Source organism: Schistosoma haematobium, chromosome 5 (assembly GCF_000699445.3).
Source record: "Schistosoma haematobium chromosome 5, whole genome shotgun sequence".
NCBI lineage: Eukaryota > Metazoa > Platyhelminthes > Trematoda > Strigeidida > Schistosomatidae > Schistosoma > Schistosoma haematobium.
This window is the reverse complement of record NC_067200.1, coordinates 7,789,703-7,805,294: the sequence shown is the minus strand read 5'-3', so window position 1 is coordinate 7,805,294 and position 15,592 is coordinate 7,789,703. Positions and strand designations below refer to the sequence as shown.

General features: G+C 33.6%; 1 protein-coding gene across 1 annotated transcript in view; it reads left to right on the top strand.

Annotated features, from left to right (window-relative positions):
• Nucleotides 1–7,290: 7,290 nt before the first annotated feature.
• MS3_00009079 (uncharacterized protein) overlaps nucleotides 7,291–15,592 on the top strand; it is a gene marked incomplete at both ends in the record, with an annotated part of 46,965 nt that continues 38,663 nt past the window's right edge. The window contains 5 exons of the mRNA XM_035732995.1: nucleotides 7,291–7,296; nucleotides 7,505–7,538; nucleotides 8,958–9,100; nucleotides 11,514–11,609; nucleotides 14,283–14,363. Of these exons, the coding sequence (XP_035589875.1) occupies nucleotides 7,291–7,296; nucleotides 7,505–7,538; nucleotides 8,958–9,100; nucleotides 11,514–11,609; nucleotides 14,283–14,363 (360 nt within the window). The remainder of the gene's footprint in view (nucleotides 7,297–7,504; nucleotides 7,539–8,957; nucleotides 9,101–11,513; nucleotides 11,610–14,282; nucleotides 14,364–15,592) is intronic.

Sequence of the window (15,592 nt, the reverse complement as noted above, 5' to 3'; positions counted from 1 at the left end):
GTTGACAACTATTATTTCTCTATATTATTCATTTGAATTGTTTATTAGTTATACTGTAGTGAATCGGAACATCAACGAAAACAACCAAATCTATTTTGAACATAAAATTATAGAACATCATAGTAAAATCTGAGAATTATATAGTAAAAAGTTCATTTACAAAATATCCATCAATTATGTCAGACTTTATTTTCCCTTCATTTCTTCACCAATCATTCTCTGTTTTTGTTCTCTTTTGTTTGATCTTCTTCACCTTCTGTCTCCAGACATCTGCACTTTCGATTGGTGATACATACTACTTATATCTGTCGACATCAGTAGTACACATCACAGTATCTGTAATATATATATATATATATATATATATATATATATATATATATATATATATATTGGCAAATAACATGAAATGAACTATTTCAAAATACTCAGAATATTGTTATTGTTTTCTCGACAAAATAGCTTGTTCAAATATAATAATATAATATTTTCATTATATATTCATTATAAATATCACATTGTTACAGAAGATTAATTGAACCACAAACACTTCAATGGTTACACCTTGAATTCTGAATCTGAATGACAAAAGAATTCCAAATTACATGTGTGTTTTATTGATGATTATGAACTAGGAAATGAACCCATGTGCAGAGTTTCCTTTCAAATGTCACTAATCACTTAATTTCTCAATGATAAAACACTGTTGTATTATTATCAACTGTTAATAAACACTTGTATCTTCTGGATGTTGATTTTCATAGTTCTCCAAGTTTCCGTCCCATACAGTAGAACTGTCTTGATATTTGTATTGAAAATTCTGACTTTTGTGTTGTCAGTTGATAGTTGTTTTGAGTTCGAGATATTCTTTAATTGTAGATATACTGCTTTTGCTTTATCGATCCGTGCATTCACATTTACATTAGATCCATCTTACTCACCAGTGATGCCACCCAAGTATGTAAAGGTTTTCATATCCTCCGAATCTTTTCTGTCAAGTGTGATTTGATTGGTGCATGTTGTTTTGTATCGGAGAATCTTGCTTTTCCATTTGTGTATGTTGAGACCTGCAGCCTGGAGTCCCTCTGAGGTTAGTTCCGCCCCCAAGCCCGAATAAAGGAATAGTTTTGGGCATGGGGTTAGCGACTCCATCCCGTAGAAAACTAACTCGCTAAAAATTGCCAACTAGCTTACAATCATGCATTAGTTTTCCTAAGATCTTATGACTATCGAACTTTTGATAGACAACTGATACAAAATAACGTGACAATACACCAGTCTACTATTATTAGTAAATAAATATGCCACTTCATATGTATTATGTAACTTCAGGTCTCGGATCTACGGCCTTTATCCTTCTGTATTAGCCTATTTGTCCATTACCCATCATCATATGTTAATGTAAACTGTTGACGTTTAAAAATCCTGTTAGTGAAATCTAATTCTCACCTGTCATCATACATCCCAATTCAACATTAATCTATTCTGTACTTACACTTCAAAAGTTAAACATTAACATTATCTTTAAATTCCTTCTAATAAATTTATCCATTTTCATAAATTTCAAAGTGGATTCACATTTATCACTTGGAAAATAAGTAAACCAAATTAAACCTCTAAGTAATGCCACAATAATTTATGTAGTTTTTCTATCTCTATTTCAGCTATAAGCAAAAATGATTAGTGGCTAGCAGTGGAATCCAGGACGTGCGTTTCGTCCTATTTGAGACTCGTCAGCTAGATATACATGCATCTTAGAGTTGATGTTCACTATGAGACTAAAACTCAGTGCCCTTCACTTCAAACACCATTGTGTTATCCACTTAGCTACTGAGTGCTGATAACCACTAGCTTGTGCAATGTAGTGAACTTTAAATTTACTTGGTATTGCTTACTTGAATCCTCCCATTGATGTATAACATAGTGCATGCTGTGAGTACTGCCTCGATATTGCCTTAGTTCATAAACATTATAAGCAAAGATGGATAATAGCAGGTACATCAAGCTGTCGAGTCCCAAATAGAACACGACGGGCATCCTGAATTCTACCGCTAGCCACTATTCATCTTATAATACTTGTGAATTAACTCAATATCGAGGCAATCCGTACAGGATGCACATTTGCCAATAAGAGACTGATCAATTACACTCCTAAAACAACAATGGGAAGTTTCAAGTAAACTTCCAACAAGAGAATCTATCTCAATTATTGATAAATATCAAAAGATATTTTCTCCAACAGAAGAGAAATCATCTTCATTTTACAATAGAATTATGTTGTTAATGATAATGATCAAGAAACCACTACTACTACTACTACTACTACTACTACTACTACTACTACTACTACTACTACTATTTGTAATACTCATCAATATAAACATTAACTGAATTATACTTAATTTATGTACTTATGTTAATGATGAAAGATTTAGTTTTAAAATGCTTGTTAAATATACATTATTACTGTATTTAAATCATAAATTTATTTATATGTGACATTTATTTACTACTTAAATACGTATATATATGCATCAACTTAGATTAAGTGATAATATAGAGAATGGATAAGTTATAGACTGAATCCTTTATGATATATTCATACTAATTAGTCATAATTCAACTTTAGACTTCATTTTCTGTTATCCGATGATGATGATGATGATGAAGAAGAAGAAGAAGATGATGATGATGATAATGATGATGTTGATCGTAATCTAAATGTGAAAATCATTTCATTAAACATCTTTCAATAAAAACAGATGGTCAGTTTGTGGTTTCTTCTTCTTCGTCGTAGGAAAAAAAACTTTAACAATGATTCAAAAAACAACATGTTTATAGAGAAGAAGGTTTACAATATAAGTCTACATAGATTTATTATATTTCATGATCTTCAAATTTATGACATTGAGATATATTTAAGTAGAAATATTAGTAGTATAGTAGTGTATACTACTTATATTGATACTATAAGTAGTATTGTGGTGTTAATTGGAAGTAGTATAACTACGAGTAATGATAATAAAATAATAACAGGAATAAAGAAATGATAAAGTTTGTAAGAGACAATTTAGAAAAAAAGATGTACAAATGATGTAATTGATCTATGATTTTCATATACTAATAAGTCAATTCAATCTTAGAGCGTCTAGTCAAGTTCGGTTAATCTACTTTACTAGTAGCTTCATTCAAGATCATATATATAATCAGAAGAGTCGGCAATATGTGAATACACATGAAAAACTTATATACAACCTAGGTCAGAAAGGGGTTTTGTGGATATTATAGTAATTTAATAATTGAGTTCATTAGTCGATTGAACCTAGGTAGAGGCCGTTTCGTTCTAGTGCGGGACTCCTCAGCAGTAAACATCCACGATCCCGCCTCGAGGGATTCGAACCCAGGACCTATCAGTCTCGCGCATGGACGCTTAACATCTATCTTTATTAGTTGTCAAATGGCTAATTTATCTTCACCTTACCAATTTTACACCAGACGATTATTATATAATGATTTTTACATCTTGACAATATACCACTTCTAGTTATTTAAATAGTTAACACCAATCTAATTTACCATGGAATATTATTTTAGTAAATAAAATCAATTATGAATATGACTGTACAGTTGAAGTAGATGAGATCGTTGAAACAAAAATTCTTCTTCAATGAATTGCCTTCTTTCATGAAATGTTATTGAAATTTTCGAAACCATTAAGTTTTTCGACTATGTTTGTCATAATCAGAAGGGGTTTGTGGAGATTGTAGAAATTTCACAGATTGAAATCATGAGTCAATTGAAGCTAGACCACTATGGAAAACCTGGAAACACTGGATGACCTTTTCGTCCTAGTATGGAACTCCTCTGCAGTGCGCATCCACGATCCCGCACCCCGCGAGATTCGAAACCAGCACCTATCAGTCTCGCGCCAGGCGCTTAACCAACTAGATCACTGAGCTGGCCGGCATCCAACGGTGTTAATGTCTAACTTCAACCAATCTACGAAGTTGCGTCACCGTACATCATTGTCTTCGATGAGCCGATATCTCACATGAGACCTGGTTGAACTCAACTGGTCACGGCTTCTCACAAGAACTCCAGGAGTATCTCTTGAAGTCAGTCACTAGTGAGTAGATGATTATTATCAGAAGGGGTTTTGTGGAGACTTTGGAAATTTTGTACATAATAAATTTTGTCAATAAATGAAATTATGCTATACATTGTAGAGGTTCATGCCAGAATATTTCTCTTTCTAAAACCATATATGACCACGTGCAACCCTTTATTCATTGTCTGAGGTATATTATTGTCTTATACTCAACACGAATGGGACTCCATTGATAATGCCTTTTCACTAGAACTCCACGAGTTACACCTTCAAGCTAATCATTAGTGAACACATGATTGATATAGGTATGGAGATTGTAGTATTCTCACAGCTGAATTGACGAATCGATATGAGTAGCGCACACCACAATATTACATTAGTTAATAGATTCATTTACTGTTGGATTGAGTCGCGTTGAGTTTTCATTACATGTTTGTGGTGGACACAATAACCATGACCAACAGTTGGAGATATTGGTTGATATGATTCAGACTCGAGCAAAAAACGATTCCACGATTCTGCATGAATGATTGAATGTGTACTGCTGACAACTTCCATACTAGAATGCAACGGCCGTCCAATGCTTCCAGCTCTTTAATAGTTGCCTAGCTTAGAATTCAACTGTGAAAATACTACAATCTTCACGAATACCCATACTGATAAAAATCATGCATATATATACATATATATATATATATTGGCCCGCCTGGAGCCCCTCCGGGGGCTACTGCCGGTCCCAAGCCCGGATAATGGAAGAGGGTTGGGCATGGGGTTAGCGACCCCATCCCGTAAAAAACTAAAAAAACGCTAACCATAAAAAATTTATATATTGGCCCTTCGCTCAGAAAGAAAACCTGGCACAATTCCTACCAACGATAGTGTTGTAATTTATAGATTTTTTTTCAATGGATAAGGAAAGCTGTATCAAACTGTATAATCTTGAATGTCATGAAGATGTTTTAGATAGGTATGTAAAGAATTAATATGCCAAAAATTGGATCTCAGTAATCATACATACTATAACTACGTATCCACTCTTTCCTATTCTAAAATATCTAGTCATATTGTCAACTCTTTCATCATTTATTTGAACTTGATCTCATTACATACGTTTATACATAACTTTTTTCCCTTTGGAGTCCTCTAGTATTCTGACATGTTATTGTTTACATTCTTTTGTTGTTGTTTTTCTTTTTCTTCTTGTTCTACTGTTAGTTCGGATAAACAAGTTTGCCAAGATTAATGTTTATAAAGATGAAAAAGAAATCTTAACGCCATTAACAATCTAATACAAAACATGCCGTATTTTTATTTTCTCTCTTTCGCCTAATCCTATTACAAACGTCATATTTCATGGTGTTGTATATACTAACATATCCACTAAAATAGGCAGAGTTTAGATGATTGTAGTTTATTACCAGACTGAACACTTTTATAGCATAGCTCTAGCGAGTAGTTGACCTCTCAATGTAAATTGAATAGAATTTCTATTTCAAAAATCAATCTTTTAAAGTGTTATATTCAATACTATTGGACTTAGTCTTTGTTTAATATGATCAAAAATGTCATTATCCTGTTGACTACTCTTTTTAAAAAAATATAAGTATGGTCATTTAAACACCTTGAGCATTCAGGCGCTTTCCATAAGCGAAATGCAAATTATTGGATGCTGCTGTCCCCGAAATCAGAAGAGGTCGCATTGTTTCAAATTCAGCGTCCGTTAACCTACTCATCCAATAATTATTGTCGTACCTCAGGGAACAACACTCATGATTGTGGTCCACATTTCCACGAAAAACAGTCCAGTAACCTTCAATAAACTTACGAAAAATGAAGCCTGGACATAAAGTGTTCATTGGAGTCCTTCAAGAACAATGTAATAACACTAATGAAATTACCTCCTTCATTTCATTGGCTGTGAGGATCCGCTAGGTGTTATATGGACATTTCTCCAACCTACAATTTTAATATATGTCCTCTGATCTTTATGGAAACGAGAATCTCGCACCGCATGATGGCAGTACATCACTTTTTCATAAGTTCTGATGGCGCTCTTTAACGCTTCAAGTAATTGGAACGCTACCAAATACAATGTATTCGAGAATGTGTTATCTGTTTCCGTGTCCTCAAAAGACGGAAATTTCATTGAATATATTCATTCTTTTATACGAAATTCATCATTGATTAGTAACTAATGTTGTTTAATTTAATTAGTAAAAGCACTAAATATCTTAGTCCTATTAGAGATGGATTAATTCAACTTAGTTGTAAAAACAAAATGTTACTGATAAACTTTGACTCATTAGAGATCTATACTTAGTTGTATTTTTATGACTGGCGGTTAAATTGTAAAGCTTTCGTTATCCTACTGAATAATAATAATCAGAGTTTGATTTAGATAATGGTAAAAATAATCATTATTGGAGATATTGTAATTTACTTGAGAAAGAATGAAATAAGTAGTGTTATATTGCTTGTGATCATATTGAGCTGATCGGTTCATCTTTTGAGATTCTGATACTAATCAACATATTCTCACTAGTGACTGGCTTCAAGATTGATATCCTGGAGTTCTAGTGAGAAACAGTGATCAGTGGAGTTCAACCAGATCTGTTGTGAGATAGTAGCTCACTGATGGTAATGATGGATGTGTCACTCAATTTCGTGGATTAGTTGAAGTTAGACATTAACACTGTTGGATGCCGACTCAGTTGTCTAGTCCTGGGTTCCACACTCATGAGGCCAGATCGTGGATGCACACTGCTGAGGAGTCCCATAATCGGACGAAACGTCCGTCCAGTGCTTCCAGGCTTTCCATAGTGGTTTAACTTCAATCGATTCATGATCTCAACTATTGAAATAATGATAAACTATATTTTTTAAACATAGATTCTGGTAAATTGAAAATATATAATTATAACTGATTATGTATAAACAAAACCTCACATAAGTACAGTTTGCATTGTTTTTTTAAATCTTCTCATTGATATTTAGGACCGCAAATGATCAGTTGCTCATTGACATATGCGCATCATGTTCTGATTGCCTCGATATCGCCTTAAATTACGAGTATTACAATCACAAGCTGGTGGATATCAGGACTCAGTAGATAAGTGGATAATGTGATACGTTTGGAGCGAACAGTACTGGGTTCGAGCACCGGAGTGGACATCATCTCTAGGATGCAGGTACATCCAGATGACGAGTCTCAAATAGGACGAAAGGTGCGTCCTGGATTCCACTGCCAACCACCATAGTACTAAGAGTTATTCCTAGTAGTTTAAAGAACAGTTAATATAATTAATTCTTACGAAGAAAATTTCAGCATATAAGTGATAATTTCTCCAAAAAATCAGAAGCCTTATCTGATAGCCTGACATCATTTATTGATTTTAGACTAACAATGATCATAAAACAGATAAAGCTGAACGTATGTTTTATCTTAGGATTGAATTTCTTAGCAGTAGAGATCCATGACCCATCAAGATTCTTTCAAAGAACCTTCAAGCTTCACGGTGAACAGTTAACCTACAAACAAATAACCTGGAATCTAATAGTATGGATTTTTGGTCGCAGTAAATTTAAGGTATTGTGCCAACAACATCTTTATTATTGGTGATATTTCTTAAACTCAAGAGTTTTGCTCTTCATCGATCATGGCTTCTTATGACAATTCGGGGAGTTATCTCTTATATTTACCATTTATTAAATACATGTTTATCGTTATAATAGTATTTGTAACGATAAATCTATTTAAACTTATCTATTAAGGGCTAATTTAAGTTAGATAATCACTGAAAACCAGAAGGCATCGGACAGCTCTCTTATCCTAGTGTAAAGTAAAAAACGACGGTTGTCCATTAAATATTCTACATATAGAGCATTCACCGAATAACTTGTTGGTCTAAATGATATCTTAGATGTTCACCACTAAGGCATCTCATACTATAACGAAATAACTGTCCAACAATTCCAGGTTTTCGATGGTTGGGAATATTTAGAATTTACCAATCTCCACAGCTTATACTATCTATTCAGAATTATTCAATTGGTATCAATTCAAACTTTCTTCACTAGTTTATATAGAACAGATAGCATATGGCTAGTAGTGAAATCCAGAACGTGCGTTTCGTTTCACTTTAGATTCATCAGCCAGATGTACCTGAACCTTAAAGTTTACATTTACTCCGGAACACCAATTGTAAACGAATCTCTTTCTTTAAGTATATTTAAACTAAAAGTTATCATCATCAATACATCTACAATGGTTTAACTAAGAGGGCTAGCTTAGATTTTTTTTTAGTATTTGTGAATACCTCTATATTTATAACACTTCGCAATACACTAACTACGATTGAAAACTAATATTATTATTATGAATACTATTGTCATTCAATATTAACCTGTCCTCAATATTACCCAACATTATATATATGTATAAACAAACTAATCACCATGGTAACTATTCTTACGAACCACATGATCTGTTTACAAATTATCACTTCAGCATATGTTAAAATAAATTTTAAAAAAACTGATCACCATTATATGATTGGTTGTTCGTATTATTTTTTCTTCTCTTAGCACATATCCAAAAGTAAATTATCGAGTTCTTTTTATTATTGTTAGTATAACGATCAGATTATGTAAGGAATCAATCTCTTTGATGATCAATTCAATTTATCACTAGATTACCATTTTTTTTGAAGACACGAATCGATTTTTTGTTGTTGTTGTTGTGGTGGTGGTAAAGTTTTCAATCAATCAATTTCAAAAGGTAACAGAGGGTAACAGTGATTAGTGAAAAACTAAGAGAAAAGAAGACCTAGCAGATCATAAATTTAATCAGAAAAAGAAAATTATGAACAACTCATGAAATTATCCAATTCACAGGATAAATCTTATCGGATTAAAACACGTCAATCCTTATTTGAAACAAGTGAATTAGGTAAAACAATCAATCGTATCAATGCATTGCCAATTAACATTCAAGTAAGTATGATTATCATGATTAATACATTTTATTTACTTTAAAAACAATAATCAATATATGTGCATGCACATATGCCAATAACAGACTGATCAATTGCAGTCCTAAACATCAATAGGAAGATTCAAACAAACAATGGAAGATCGTCACGCAATTTCGTGGATTGGTTGAGGTTAAACATCAACACCATTGGATGCCGGCTCAGTGGTCCAGTAGGTTAAGCGTTCGCGCGCTAGACTGAAGGCCCTGAGTTCGAATCCCGCGAGCGGGATCGTGGTTGCACACTGCTGATGAGTCCCACAACAGGACGAAACAGCCGTCTAGTGATTCCAGGTTTTCAAAGGTGTTCTAACATCAATCGGTTCATGATCTCAATCAAAAACAATACCAATTGCACAAGCAAGTAGACATCATGACTCAATAGCTAAGTTGATAAAGCGATGGCATTTGGAGCGAATGATGCTGAGTTCGAGCCTCAGAGTGAACATCAACACCGAGGTGCAGGTACATCCAGCTGACGAGTCCCAAATAGGACGAAACCCTCGTCAAGCTAGATTCCACTGCTATCCACTATCGATCTTTGCAAATAATCAGTACTGTTATTATTAGAATACGGTAAAAAAGCAAGATCATGTTAGAGTTTTAGTGTAATATTTATTCAGTAAATCATTTATTCTTTAATAGATCGTTGATTTGATTCTGACTTAGTATTCATCACTTTTGTGACTGGATATTTGATTCCATGAATATAAACCTTTAGTTAAGCTTTGTATACTAAAACTAGGTTATCATCATTTAAGCGATGGGGCAGGGGGTAGTAGGAAGCTAAATACGAACTGAACAGGAAGAATTTATTCATGCATTTGTTTATTCAGACAGATATTAAAGTGAGAAGCGGGAAAACGAGAAGATAAGCTTCCCAACTCCTCTTGATAAAGCTTGACACACTGTTCATAACCAGACTAAATAAACTAATGACACATGATGAATAGAATAAGCGGTATACACATATACGCTCAAATAAAAGACAGTCGAGATTATAGACAAGTAATTGACAAGGTCAAAATGTGACCCAAGAAGAATACATTGATTAGTCTGTTAGGAAGTCAGAACAGCCCATGTAGTTGTGATATACCACTAAACATAACAGTTCTACCCTTGAATCCAGTATTCCTTTGTACTAATTCAATATGATCTATGCTCAAGAATAATCTTTGTTTTTATTAGTCCAGTATAAAATCCATTTCGTACTTCTTCTTTGTCAGACATATACATATAGTATTTGTTGACTAATTACTAAATCCCGATGAAATTAGTGTAAAAATAAGCATATTTGTTTAACAGATTATTGTAATGTTTTATGTTATGTTTCTCTGTGGGATTCGTGATCGATTGATGGGTATAGGTAAGAGTGAGTGATTAGCCCGATCTCCACCACCCGGGTTACCGCTCATGTTAGTTCATGAGTCATTCGTCTCATTATCCAAGAGGCACGACGCGGACGTGTGAGTCGGGTCTTCATTCCTTGCCAATTTTTATCTTCCTTTTTGTATTATGAAAATCTAAGTTTTTCATTGCTTCAAGTTCAGTTTTTCACAATCAAAACGGATATTCATTTGTCATTTAATTGTTAACTAACATAGTTATGCTGAAAAGCCACACAATAGGACGAAATGGCCATCTAGTGCTTCTAGGTTTTCTATCTTTTCAGTCAACCAAATATGAGAATACAAATTTGAATGAGAGGTATTATAGACAGTTTATTTGTAACTGATAACATTTGGATTGATCTTGGATTTTTATTGAATTGAATGCATTCAACACTGTTCATTGATCGGAAGTAGTTGAAAAGAAATACTCCATCTACGATTTATGCTGTTTGGCATTCGTCCTCAATGCGTACCTTGTATCTCGCAGGAATCGATGATCACCGTGGGATTTGAATCTGAATTACCAAGGTTCACAGTATGAAACATTATTGGTGAGCTATTCAGACCATGCCTAGGCTCCTTTGGGAGTATGATATTTATAATTCATGGTCCATTGATTAGTGATCAACATCATATTTGTCTTTATTATTAATAGACCAGGTTATGGCCACTGGTCTAAGTGACTCAACATCGTGTCCAATATATTGAGATGTTCAGTAGTTGGAGTTAATTGATAGGAATACATGAGACTAGTTTTTGTGCTACACCATACTTATTTACAAGGTGTATCTGTGACGTTGACTACTAAATAAACATGGCATGCCAAGATGAAGTAGTGATCCCATGCTTCTAGGTTTTCAATGATCTAGTTTAAATCATTTCATGAATTAAACTGTGAAAATTCTACAATCTCCACAGATTCTTTATACCAATCTATTAATTGCTCAATTGATCGTGTTTTTTTCTTGTAAATTTTCTATTTTAGGATCATGGTGATCATTGGAAACGAATAACTGATTTAGCAGAGCAAACAAATCCATCCATAACAATGCATCAACCAACGTTAAGACGTTCATCAGAGGTAATAAAACTGTACAATTTGTTTACAAAACATTGGCTTAAAATTCTATGAATTGAAACATTGTTTTATACAATAAATAAGTACGTCATTATTATTATGAAAGGATCTGAATTATCGTGTTGCTAACATTCAGAACAGAATTTTGATCTAACTTTGTTACTATGTAAAAGACCGGTGAAACTATAATTTATGGATGAACCAATCAGATTTAAGAGATCAGGTCTTAGATTTTAGCACGAAATTTATTCTTTGATTTGGCTAAATACTATTTCGGCATTATAGCTCTGATATCAGTTCGTGATGAAAACACTAACCATCATTTGTAAATCACAATACTTATTCTTCAAACTGCTTTATAACCCTCATTTAGCGCTAGTAAGTAGATGGAGATTTTCATGGTCATTCTAATGTTGCTCAAAAGTCATCCATAAATTATAGTCTCACCAAAAGTCCTAATGTGAACTTCAACGACATATAGCTATGATGTGACAGATTATATATGATAGGTAGATTGTGGCAACTAGTGAAATGCATAACATCTGTTTACTCCTATTCGGAAATCGTTAGTCGAATGCATCTACATCCAAGTGTTGATAAGAAGGATGAAATGCCTGGCCTTGATCCTAATGACAGACAGAATTCCTTCATTCTAAACGCATAATTAGCTAATAGCTAATAATATATGTATAAACTTATAGTCACGATTTAGTTTAGGGTCAATTGTTAAGGATCATTGTATCAAATATAGTTAATTAGATGATTTTATTCATAGATTGACACCACTTAAGTATAGCATTAAAAAAACTAGATAGAATGAGATAGATATTTCACAATAGAATGATGCTAGTCAACAGTTTTCAATATCATCTGACCTTACGACTACACACAAATGGTAAATTTGAAACCAAGTTGAAATACTATTGTTAGATACTCTTTGGTTTTTCATTGAATCTTCAATTGATATTAATTTGTATTGTTGTGAATAAACATTCAGGCGGGGACAAATTACAGAATCTCTTGTTAAACTATTAGAACCATACACTGAATTCTTCATTTGTAAAATTCCATCATTTGTCCTTCACATTCTATATGATTCTTCCAAGTGATAACTTTCTTCATATTTCCGTTTCTGTTTTCTTCAAGTTGACCTACATAGTCTTCTGCTGCCAAGTTTTCTACATCCGATTGATGTTACAAACTACTTATATCGACAGACATAAGTAGCATGCACCAAAGTACTAACAAACTTTTGTGTGTATTTCATTTCAATGTAAATCAGTATGAGTTGTCAGTTAATGACAATCTGAAGATGTAAAATAGATGGATAACAGTGGAATATAGAACACACCTTTTATCCTATTTTGGTCTCTTCAAGTGGTTATAACAGCACTCCAGTATGGATACTAATATGAAAATCCAGTCCTAAATTTCGGTAAAGGAATAATTCCGTCTCTTAATACTAATGATATAAACACCATGCGTGCTGAATAAGTTACTGACTCAATAACTCAACTGATAACACGTTGATATTTGGAGTGAAAGGTACTGGATTCGAGTCTCCATGAGAAAACAAACAATAGAACTTATGTACATTCATTCGACGAACGCTAACTGGGTGGAAGTACAAGTTCTGCATTCTAGCACTAACCATAACCCATCTATTCTATAAAATATCTGTGGATAGTTTATGTTTAAAACTGTTAATAACTGAGAGGAAACATTGAAACATAAGAATTACTAGTTAATTGCTCTAATTTAGTCCAAAACTATCAACCTCTACTCTTTTAGGTATCTTGTATGGAAACTATGCCATAATATTTAGCTTCTTATTGTATATGCATTTAGGATAAACCAATTAAAGGCAAATACTTGTTTTACATATTTAATTGAGTTCATAGACCTGTTAATGTCAGTCCGCCATTGAAAACATGTAAGCACTGGACTCTTCAGTAATATGCATCCACGTTCCCACATAAATCACTAGAACCCAGGACCATTAGTCCCACGCGTGAATGCTCAACATTTAGACCAGTGAACCGGCATTCAACGGTTTTAGTGTCTAACTTCAATTAATCCACGATATTGCGCGATCATCTTCTATTGTCTTCAGTGGGTAACTACCTCATACCCAATTCGGTTGAACTTCACTGGCTGACCAGTGCTTCCGGGTTTACATTGGTGATCTAACATTGATCAGTTAGTTGATCTCAACCAAACATTGACAATCCCCACAACCATATACTGATAATTATACATTTTCAGAGTTGAATTCATGGATCGATCTAAGTTAGACCACCATACTACTTACAAACAGTCACTATTGAAATCAGGAGTCAGTCCCATCTAGGCCACTATTAGAAACCTTGAAGTACTGGATAGCCGTTGAGTCCTGGTATGGAAGTCGTCCGCATTGTGCATTCAGTCATTCATTCAGGATGGTGGATGTACAATGTTGAGGAGTTACGTACTAGGATGAAATGACTAAACAGTACTTTCAGATTTTCAATTATGATCTAGCTTAGATCAAAAATATTATAGTCTCCACAACTTCCCTTACTGATAATGATAAATTTAATTCTAATTTATCTTAACTTATACATAGATTTCTATATTCATTCATAATATTGTTTTTTAAATTGTTCTCCATATACATTTTCATTAAATAACAAACAGACATCTGAAACTAGTGGAAAATACGATTCACAATCTCTATCACTACAATCTGGTAAAACTAGAACCAGTCATTCAAGTGAAGTAAGGAAAAGTAAACATTTCTATTGAATGTAGTTAATTTTTTCTGTTTATTAAAATAAAATGTTCTGACTATCACATTCCGCCTCCCGGCTCAAATATGTAGCCTATGTCTTAATTAAAAACCCCTGAGGATTCATATAAAGAACTGATTTAAATGAATATTCATGAGGATATTTCACTTAGACTACGTAAATGTAGCGGTAAATCAATAGCTCTGTAAATCTTTGACATATGATGCTGACCACATTCATTTTAATGGACTCAGCTAGCTGAAGGCGCTCGATCACGTATCCATACCAGATCACAAGTCGGTACACTGTGCCCAACAACTCCTACAACCGCTAACCAGTTTAGATCAGTCACTTCTCGGTATATTGATAGTCTATCAAATATATCTTCAAACCTCTTCTTTTCTGACTCCTGATTTCAATGGGTTGGCATGTGTTCTTAAACTCCAAATACTTGTGGCATCTTTATATATAACTATTAAATATGGAAATAATTAGTCATTTTTATGGTGAACAAGAACACGAATGGGGCAATCGAATGTATTTGTACACGAAATTACGGAACATCTCACTAAAATTTGAGAACTATAGAGTAAATCAATCCATTGTCTCAAACTTGGCTGTTCCTTTTGAAAATATCAGTCCATCGTCTCAAATTTCATGCCAATTGCCTTCCGTTTCTGTCCTTTCCTTCTCGATCTTCTACCGAAATACATTCTGTTCCTGACTATCGTAATATACTACTTATGTCAATATAAGTGGCTCACACCACAATTTGTAGCTAAACATTACGAATTGACATTATCAAGAAAACCACCTAAGAATTAGGATGTACTAAACAACTGTTTTTACCTAGCATGAAAAAAACCTCTGTATGTATCCACAATACAATCAGTGATAGAATACAGAACTTTCAAGTTTCTCGAAGAGTGCTTTATCGTCAAATCATTGAATTGATGTCATTGGGCCTATGAATAATTTAACATCCAGTTTGAAAAACTAGTCATATAAAGTAGGGGAGATGACATCACAATTAATGATAGTCAACTAGTGGATAAAACTAGGATAAAGTTAAATTGTTTAGTCTAGGTAAGTAATTGAGCATAAATGACTTACCTACCTACTTATTTACTTACGCCTGTTACTCCTAATGGAGCATAGGCCGTCGACCAGCATTCTCCAACCCACTGTTCTGCAGCTTCCTTTCTAGTTCCATCCAAT